Source organism: Papaver somniferum, unplaced genomic scaffold, assembly GCF_003573695.1.
Source record: "Papaver somniferum cultivar HN1 unplaced genomic scaffold, ASM357369v1 unplaced-scaffold_10, whole genome shotgun sequence".
In the NCBI taxonomy this organism is placed as follows: Eukaryota; Viridiplantae; Streptophyta; class Magnoliopsida; order Ranunculales; family Papaveraceae; genus Papaver; species Papaver somniferum.
In genome coordinates, this window is record NW_020618825.1 from 12,519,660 (window position 1) to 12,530,043 (window position 10,384).

General features: G+C 36.9%; 1 protein-coding gene across 1 annotated transcript; it reads right to left on the bottom strand.

Annotated features, from left to right (window-relative positions):
* Nucleotides 1-768: 768 nt before the first annotated feature.
* Nucleotides 769-2,570, bottom strand: LOC113326359. The gene is made up of 3 exons (XM_026574103.1): nt 1,856-2,570; nt 1,668-1,760; nt 769-1,574 (listed from the first exon to the last, which is right to left on the bottom strand). Exons 1-3 carry the CDS (start codon nt 2,568-2,570, stop codon nt 769-771), a joined length of 1,614 nt encoding a protein of 537 aa, XP_026429888.1.
* Between the last annotated feature and the right edge of the window lie 7,814 nt (nt 2,571-10,384).

Consider the following 10,384-nt stretch of genomic DNA (forward strand, 5'->3'; position numbering starts at 1 on the left):
GAATCTTCCTACTAAATAAAATACCAGATTTTTCAAAATTTATTTCTTTCCCGGAAGCCAGGCAGTACTTTTGAAGATAGTCTTTAACGACTTGAAAATTTTGAGAAGTAGCTTTTGAAAAAAGGAGGGAATCATCAGCAAACAGAAGATGTGTCATTTCAGGAGCATCTTTACAAACTTTGATACCCTCTAATATACCTTTCTTTTGAAGACTATCAATGTAAGAAGACAAAGCTTCAGAGCAAATGATATAAAGATAAGGAGAGAGAGGATCTCCCTGTCTCAGCCCTCTTTCACGTTGGAAAAACCCAGTTGGGCTACCATTAAGAAGAACAGAGTAGGAGACAGTAGAAACACACTGGTTTATGTTTTTAAACCAGTGGTTAGAGAGACCCATTTTAGTTAAGACCTTTTCTAGAAAATCACATTCAAGCTTATCATAAGCTTTAGACATATCAAGTTTGATAGCAGCTATGCCTTCAACTTTGTCATTGTGATTGACAGCATATATGGCCTCATTGGCTAGAAGAATATTATCTGAAATACTCCTCTTAGGAATAAAGGCAATTTGATTTTGGGAAATTATATTGTTCATAAAGGGTTTAAGTCTATTAGCCGAGGTTTTAGAAAGAATTTTCTAAATAAAGTTACAGAGCCTTATTGGTCTGTACTGAGAGACAAGTTTAGGAAGATGGACTTTGGGGATAAGAGCAATATTAGTATGGTTAAAGACCTTAGCAATATGCCCAGTTATGAAGAAGGTTTGTGTCATGTCAATGACAACATCTCCCACAATATCCCAGTATTTTCGATAAAAAAGAATGTGAAGCCATCAGGTCCAGGAGCTTTCTTTCCCCCCATTTGGAAGACATCATTCTTAATTTCCTCTGGAGAAAGAGGCATATTTAAAAGAGTGTTATCCTCAGCAGAGAACTTAATAGGGAGATGAACAAGAATTTCATCCTGGAATTGCTGAGGATGGGAAGAATAAAGGTTTTTTAAATAGTCTATGAAAGAAGTTCCAATACTATCTCTATCAGTTAGAATAGTATTCAAGGAATTCTTAATCCAGCTAATGGCATTTCTTTTTCTCCTAAAGAGAGTAACTCTATGGAAATAGAGTGAATTTTTGTCACCTTCCATGAGCCAAACCTCCCTAGATTTATCTTTCCAATATAACTCTTCTAAGTTACAAAGGTACTTGAATCTAGCTTTGAATCTAGAGGTATTGCTGGTATCAGTAGGGTTAGAGAGTTGGAGCTCAGCTAAATCTGTCATGATGATGGATATATTAGTTTGAATATTACCAAAGGAAGATTTATTCCAATCCCTTAGGCCTTTCTTAGTAATTAACAGTTTAGCTTTAAGCCTGTAAGCAGGGGAGCCTACCACATTCACGGACCAGGAGTTAGCAATAATGTCTCTGCAAGTAGGATCCCCAATCCACATAGCCATAAAATGAAAAGGTCTAGGCATAAAAATATCCTCATAGTTCAAACCTATATGCATAGGGCAATGATCATAGGAATCCCTGGGGAGATTGTTAACACAAAGTTTAGGACAAAGATCTTCAGCTGTTTGGTTTATAAGAAATCTATATAATCTTTCAAGAATTAAATTAGGACCTTGTTGCATATTGGACCAAGTGAACCTAGGTCCAGAAAAACCAGGATCATGCAAGTTAAACACATAGAAGAAATTTCTAAGGGTTTCAAAATCAGGATCATCAACTTCTAGACCACCATTTTTATCTTCAGTTCCTAAAAGAGCATTAAAGTCTCCTATAAAAAAATAGGTTCATCTAAGGGAGCATTAGATTGCTGGCATTGTTGTTCCCAGAAGGCTTGTCTCAAACTGCTATTGGGTTCACCATACATGAAATGAATATGACAGGTCTTAGAGTAAATGATGTCAATAGATGTAACGTAGATACCCCTCATACTGGATGAGACAATGTTGAGATGAATTTCCTTCTTCCAAGAAAGAGCAAGGCCACCACTTCTACCAATATTAGGGACATTAAAAGTACAAGGGAATCCCATATTTTTTTTTAACTTTCTAGCATCCATATCTTTGTTCATTTTTGTTTCAGAGAGAAAAATGATGTCAGGGTTGACATTCCTACATAGTAGACTAAGTTCCTTATTAGAAGATTTTTTTCCAAATCCTCTAATGTTCCAAGCAATCAGATTGATGTTATTGACAGGAAATTGGTTAATAGTATTTTTGGCAGTCTCAATTAAAGGGGTTGCGAAAGGTTGATTTACCTGAGTGGTAGAGTCAGACCCACCACCAAGAGAAGCATTGGTATCATCACCACTTTGAGAAGCATTTTGGTAAGAATCGAGATTAGAAGTAGCAATATTGAGATGAGAATTATTGCGGACATCATTGTTGTTTGGGTAATTGTCAGCAGGTACATCGTAGATCCCATAAGAATTAACCACGGGTTGGGTATTGAGAGAACAGGTAGAAAGATCGATAGCAGGTAAATCCCCCAGTTTGGTAATTGGAGGACACAATTGAGCATAATCAAGTTCAGTGGTATCATGTTCTTCAGGAATAACCATAGCAGGTAAATCCCCCAGTTTGGTAATTGGAAGACATAATTGAGAATAATCAGGTTCAGTGGTATCATGTTCTTCAGGAATAACCACTATACTAGCCAAACTAGAATTAGCTCTTGTACGTTCCTCAAATTATCCCTGGGATTAATCTTCCTTTTGCGATTTTCTAAAGCATCATGTTCAGTTGAATTAAGAGCTCCTCTAGTAGAAATGGGGTTAGTGTTTGGGGCAGCAGCAGTCTTGAACCTTCTTAAAGAGTTGGTAGTACGAATCGGTCCATTAGGAATTGGCTCGGAGCCAGAAATGGAAGCTTTAACAGTAACATTTTGGGTAGTAACTTGTTTAAAAATGATTGTTAAACCATTATCCAGCTGAGTCGGATGTTGTTGAACATGACCAACATTAAAAATCTTCAGGGTAGTGGATCTGTTTACAATGGGACCCATCTGAAAAGTATTAGATAGACCTTTATGAGTAGTATTTTCCATTCTCTATTCAATATCCCTTGCTTTTCCTTTGTTGCATATTGTGATAGCAGGAGGTTCAATTTGAGTTTCTAGCACAGTCTCAATTTGTTGCATGATGGTATCTGTCAGAGCAGTAGAGGAAGAGTCTATTCGCTTGTTTACCGAAGGAGAAGAAATCATTAACCTTGAGACAGCGGGGAGAACATACTATCTGCTAGAAGCTTTAATTTATTTAATTTTTTTCTGCTTCAATTTCCAAGATGGACAGTTTTGATCTTTATAATCAAGAACAGGACAAGAAGTGCAGAAATACCTTGGAACTTTGATGTATCTACATTCAATCAGAAATGGTTGAGTTCTACCACTGGTAAAGAGAGGAATGCCTATTAGTAAAGCTTTCTGAACTGGGATTCTAAGACACACCTTGACATTCTTCTGTAAAGGATGTTTACCAAAAGGATTTTGAGCTTCAATGAGTTCGCCCATTTTTAAAGTAAGTATCTGAAGATCTTCAAATTCAGTACACTCATTTGGAATGTTGCACAATATAAACCACATTATTTTTTCATAAAAAGCGGAGTTGATGGTTTGCAGGCCATCCTTCAGTTGGAACCACTTTTAACACCATTAAATAACCACAAATGAACCAAGATTTCTGAGAGTTGATTCTATTGAAATCCTCTTCTGGTAAGAAACGAATAAGAACTTTGTTTCGCAATCCATTAAAGGTGGTGACAGTAGGAGCTTGGGCTAAAGACCAATTATTGCATATGTAGAAACGGATTGAGGATGTAGGAACCAACGTTTCACAGCATAAATATACCGCCATACATCTTTTCCAATTACTATCAGATTCAGCTAGAACAACTTTTTTGTCTATGAACACTGGTTCAGCAAGTGTGGAAGATAAGGTTAATTTTTCAGACATTTGAGCAGACAGGTTTTGAATATCTTGATCTAACTTTTGGGGGTTTTCTGAGGAATTTGAGAACTTCATCAGGTAAGAGAATTGGATATATATGAATATGTGTTGGTTGAGATCAGTGTTACAAATAATTAATATAAAATGCAGCTGAAGAGAAAGGAATCTCTTGTAGGTACTGTACTGAAATTGATCACAGACAATAAGGATGGTAAAAAAACAAGGGGATTTTATTTGTTTATAAGTTTGAACTTTAAAGAGGGAATGAGAAAGTTGTTGACTAAAGTTTGAATAGTTTCCAGGAGAAAATTGGTGTAAGGTAGTCATTGTGATACTGCAAAGACTGTGTTGGGGAGAGGGTTCATCATAAGAGATGTCATTTTCGTATCCATGCTTTATGGACAACTTCAGATTTTGGGTATTCACGTGAGTTTGATGATAAGAGGCCCAAGTAAGGACAAAACCAATAATACTTTGTAGATAAACCTGAGATGGAAGAGAATGATATGTAAACTTGACGTAGTTTGGGGTTGGTGAATCATTAATGGGTTTGTCTTTTTTTAGACTGACATAGGTATGATGGTACAAAATGCCAAAGGTAATAATGGTAGTAAAAATGTAGACTGTGAAATAAAGATGGGAATTGAGGGAAAGATTATGTTGTAGTTGATGGTTTTGAAAGGGTTGTTGTAGGTCAATTGAAGGAATAGGTTTGGTAGTAAAGCTAGTAACCCATTTGGCAGACATACCCCGGATCGCAATGGTGCCTCTCAACTGATGCTGCATTCTTCTAATCTGTATAAAACATAAAATCTTAATTAGACCCCAAAAATGCATATCAAAGTAAGATGACCTACCAGATACTCCCTTAATAGCAGTTCCAAAGGAAGTAATGGCTAAGAGAAGAATTAGTTGTTGAAAATAGGGCTGAATAGGATAATTATGGTCTGTAGAGATTAAACCATACGCATGGTCTTGAATGGGCGTGGTAAACAAAGCGACATGACGCTTAACCAAGCGCCATAAATGGAAATGAATTGGAATTTTAGGTTCTTTAAAAGGGGTTTTATGGGAGAGATTAGCATATTCATAGCTTAAAGTTTTGGTTTTTTTTATCAAAGGAGGAAAGGATTAGGAAAAGTCTTGTTAAACTAGAAGATGGAAAATCAAGGTAATGAAGCTGCTCCAAAAAATGGTGTTGCCAATAATCAAGATAATCCTCCACTTTAAACCTCCTTTTGAAAAAGCCAGAGACTTTGTTTCAACTTTGAGTACCAGCGAACTTCAGCAATTGAGAGATCACATTCAAGCAGATATTGATCATCGCAATCAAGAGATAATCCGTCAGCAGGAAGAAGAAGAGCAAAGACGTAGAACGGAAAAGGAAAGGTATGATCGCAAGTTTGCTACATGGAAGCCAATTTTTTTAGCCTATGATCAGAGAAAGGGGGAAGAATGGATAGAGAAACATTCAGGGTGTAAAGGGTATGAGAGTTTAACAGATGAGGGTTCTGAGGATTCAGAAGAAGGGATGGAGTATGATCTCGAAGAGGTGAACACCACTGATCTGGACTCTGATGCCGCCGAGGAAAAAGCAAGGATGGAGAAATATTATGACAGGAAACTGAAAGGGAGATTCGACTTCAAACTTTCAAATCCCAAGATTTATGCAAGGACCATGCGTGAGGGGGAGAGTAGCAGTGATAGTGAGGAGTCCCTAGAGGATGAAACTGATGACGATCAGGATGGAAGTGATGCTAATGGTGTTGAGAGTACTCCATCGTCTGACGACACAGCTCATGCGTCTTCTGGAAGTGCTAATGAATAGTTTCGAGAAGAGGAGGATTGGGATTCTGACGAGGATGACTATTAGTCGTCTCTCCACAAGTACTAGGATTAGCCAAATCTTCAAGTTTTGAGAAAATTTTGAAGATGGTCAACAAGTTTTTTGCACAATGGTAATTCCAATACTTTCTCTTATTCCTCTGAAATTTCCTGCAGGTGGTGGTAGTAGTTTGTAAAGCATTTTTTCATCCTTTCCGGATGTTTTTTGTTTTCTTTTGAAAATACAGTTGTTGAGAATAAGAAAAGGTATCAAGGGTCTTCTCCTGGTAGGTTCTTATTTTCTGAAGCTGGTAAGTATGGTTGTTAAGATAGTGTGATTGGTGGTAACAGGCAATACTCAAGTAAGTTGGTTTCAGTTTAGTATATATTTTGGTTGATTCAAAGTTCTAATGTTTTGAACAGGTATTTTGGTTATTTTTAACTTTGAATATGTAATAGTTTGAATGGGTATGTAAGTTGTTTAACTGGGTATTAATGATGTTGTAATGAATTTCAGCAATGCCAATTTTCTTTTGTAAAATGAATGTAGAATAGAGCAACTTAGTTTTAATCGTAAAGTTTTTCTTGTTGGTGTTTTTTGAGATTATGAGATTCGAAATTTTATGTAAGAGCTTGTAGATACAGAGAATGCTAGTAAAGAGGACACAAATAAGGATTGAGTGAAAGGAATTAGGGCTTTGGGTTCTCTGTGAAGAATTAGTGTAATACATTCAGGGAAAAACTAAGATTACACGTCAGGAATTGGTGTAACACATTCAGGGGAAGAATTGGGTTCTCATGGAAGAATTGGTGTAACACATTCACCTGAATCCAACAATTTCATACATTATTCAGGTGATTAAGAAAGAAAGAAGGAATTTTGGGTAATAATTACGTACCTCGTGATTAAGATTCTCAAACTATTCTTCTTATTTTCTTCACACCAAAATTAGAAAACCCAAAATTGTAGTACAAACTTCACCAAGAAATTTTGGGGTTTTTGTACATGAACTCAGTTCTAGTGATGAAGAACGAAAATTTGGGTTTTTTTTTACATAACTTTGGTAAAGATTGGAGTGTTAACACAGAGAGATACGATTGTTTTAGTTTTCTAGGTTTTTAACTCCTTTCTCTCTGAAGTTTCTAAAGTTTAATGTAAACGGCTATTTTCTTTAATCTCTTCTTCAGTTTTTTATTTATTTCGTCTTCTACGTTTCAACTTTCAAACAAGTTGAGTTATTGGGATTCTTGCGGGTCTTAAACCCCGATGAGAATAAGGAGATGGCCTATGCCATGGGTATACTTCTGATGTGATTTGTAGATAGTGGTAAAAGTGGTTCGATTCTCATACTTGTGAAGGATATTAATTAGACTTAAATCCTAATATTAAAATAGAAAACTCACTAAAAATTATATCAAACTCAATCAAAGATGATATCAATACTAAAAGAAACACTGAGGCTAAGATTCCACTATTTTCCAAGTTCAAAGTGATTAAACCAATACTTATATTTACGCAATTTTCTTGTTTAATTTGATTCTAAAATATTGCAACAAGTAGATTTTCAAAAGTAATAATTGTAAATACCAAGTATGAAGCATCAAAAGTATTAAAACTAAGCATACTCCATCAAAATAGATCACAATCACTCAAATAAAAATCATATTCAATAATAGTTCAAGGCAAATAATCATATAATTATTGCAAATAAAAACATAAAATAGAATATACCACTTTTTTGCTGGAAAAAATAGCTTCCTCTATCGCCTCAGAAATGTGGTTTAGATCCTCATATTAATCATGATCTCAAAATATGTGTTTGTTGCTCAAAAGATGATTAAAAGAGTGGAAATTAATAACACAGATTGTTTGCAACAGCTGTTACAATGGAACTGTTACAGAAATGACCTAATACTTAATGAATCGACGGTGAAAACCTGCATGCCCTAGGAATGACCTAATATATTTTACGGTTTTTGGGACCCGTAAAGTCTTAATAAGGTCAACTTTGGCTTTGTCTACCTCTATACCCTTTGAAGAGACGATGTGCCCTAATACAATTCCTAATTTAACCATGAAATGGCATTTTTTCCAATTAAGCACTAAATTTTTTTACTTACACCTAGTCAACACTAATGTCAAATGATGCAAGCACTCATCGAAAGATGAACCAAACACTGAAAAATCATCCATAAAGATCTCTAAGAACCGTTCTACCATATCAGAAAATATGCTCATCATACAACGCTGAAAAGTTCCAGGGGCATTACATAGCCCGAAAGGCATGCGTCTATACGCAAAGGTACCAAAGGGACAGGTAAAGGTGGTTTTCTCTTGGTCTTCTGGGGCAATAACGATCTGATTATAATCGGAGTAGCCATCTAAGAAGCAATAGTGAATATGACTAGCTAATCGCTCTAGCATTTGGTCGATAAAAGGAAGGGGAAAGTGATCCTTCCTTGTGACCTTGTTCAATTTCCTATAGTCAATACGCACACGCCATCCCGTGGTCACTCGGGTTGGGATTAATTCATTATTATCATTCTGGACTACAGTGATACCTGATTTCTTGGGGGGAACCTTAACAGGGCTGACCCACTTATTGTCTGAAATAAGGTAAATAATACCCGCATCTAACAACTTAAGCACCTCTTTTCGAACTACCTCTTTCATGCTAGGGTTCAGTCGACGTTGCATCTCCCTAGAAGGTTTGGAGTCTTCCTCTAAATGAATCTGATGCATACACACAGTAGGACTTATACCCTTAATGTCTGTTATAGTCCACCCTAAAGCTTCCTTATTGTCTTGAATTACATTTACTAGCCTACTTTCCTGATCACTATCCAAATTGGAAGCTACAATCACAGGTAAAGTCTCATATGGGCCTAAAAACACATACTTTAGAGTATCGGGTAGTGGTTTAAGGTCCAACTTTGGGGGCTCTTCTAAACAAGGAATTAGGGTAGTCTCGGAAACTGGTAACGGTTCGAACCTAGATTTCCATCTATCAGTGTCTAACACAGGGGTAGAATCTAATAGAGCATTCACCTGTTCAATAGTGCTATCGTCGTCAAAATCTAAACCAAAATGGGATAGACAACTTTCTAATGGGTCTTCAGACAAGATGTTTGGTAATGACTCCTGAACTAAGGCTTCTATCATGTTCACCTCCTCAACACATGTGTCATCTAGCTCATGAGGTTGCTTACTGACATTAAAAATGTTCATCTCCATAGTCATATTACCAAAAGATAAACTCATCACACCATTTCGACAGTTAATGATCGCATTAGACGTAGCTAAAAATGGGCGACCTAAAATCACAGGTATCTGGTTCTCTGGGTCAGGGACAGGTTGGGTATCTAGGACCACGAAATCCACTGGATAAATAAACTTGTCGACCTCAATAAGAACATCCTCGATAACACCTCGAGGGATTTTAACAGACCTATCAGCTAACTGCAGTGTCATCTGAGTAGGTTTCATTTCACCAAGTCCTAGCTGTAAGTATACATGGAATGGCAGTAAGTTCACACTGGCTCCTAAGTCAAGTAAAGCTTTTTCTACCCGGAAGTTACCTATTGTGCAAGCAATGGTAGGAGAACCTGGGTCTTTGTACTTTGGAGTTGTGGTGTTCTGAATGATTGAACTTACGTGACTAGCTAAAAAGGCTTTCTTATGGACGCTAAGTTTTCGCTTTCGCGTACACATATCCTTAAGGAACTTGGCATAAGCAGGAATTTGCCTAATTGCATCTAATAAGGGAAGGTTTATGGTAACTTGCTTAAAAACCTCCACTATGTCATTAAAGTTCGATTCCTTCTTTGTTGGTACTAATAGCTGAGGAAATGGGGCTCTAGGCCTAAAATCAGACCTTTCAGGAACCGAATTCACATCATCAGAAACTTTATCAGTCTCTTCAGCTACTGGTCCTGAGAGGTGAGATCCTGAGGGGTGAACTACAGTATGTTCACTATCGGGCATGGTTACCTTATTGTCTACAACTCTACCACTTCTAAGGGTTCTAACACATTCAATTGATTCGATGGTTTTGCACCTAATTCATGAACTCCTCTAGGGTTGGGTTGTGTTTGACTAGGAAACTTACCTTTTTCTCTCAAAGAATCACTTATCAGACCAACCTGGGTTTTTAACTCGGAAATAGCCTGACTATTTTCTTGTCCTATCCTGTTACTAGCTTGTAGACTTGTTCTACGGATAACTGGAATTTTGCAGTTTGCTGAGTTAACAAGGCGAGAGATTCCTCTAAACTTAGGATTTTCTTATCTGACTGATTCTGAAACTGAGCTAGTCCTGAAGGATTCTTAGTATAGCCAAAACCTGGGGGAGCATTAGAATTACTAAACTGACCTTGACTTTGGCCCTTAGACCACGAAAGGTTCGGATGGTTTCTCCAACCAGGATTATAGGTTTCTGAATATGGGTCAATCTTTTGACGGTTATCAAATCTAGTGTTATTATAAAGAGCATTGGCCTGCTCTTCAATATTCTGGCCTTCCCAAAAAGGCTCCACTCTACCACTAGTCTGGCCCACTTCTAAGGCTTCTAACCTTTTTGCTATAGCACAATTTTGGCATCTGAT

Coding starts and splice junctions, on each gene's coding strand:
- LOC113326359 (XM_026574103.1), bottom strand. CDS start 2,570: ATGGTTATTCCTGAAGAACATGATACCACTGAACTTGATTATGCTCAA. Junction 1,761..1,855: donor GTATGGTGAACCCAATAGCA/GTTTGAGACAAG, acceptor ATGCTCTTTTAG/GAACTGAAGATAAAAATGGT. Junction 1,575..1,667: donor GTTTAACTTGCATGATCCTG/GTTTTTCTGGAC, acceptor TAAACCAAACAG/CTGAAGATCTTTGTCCTAAA.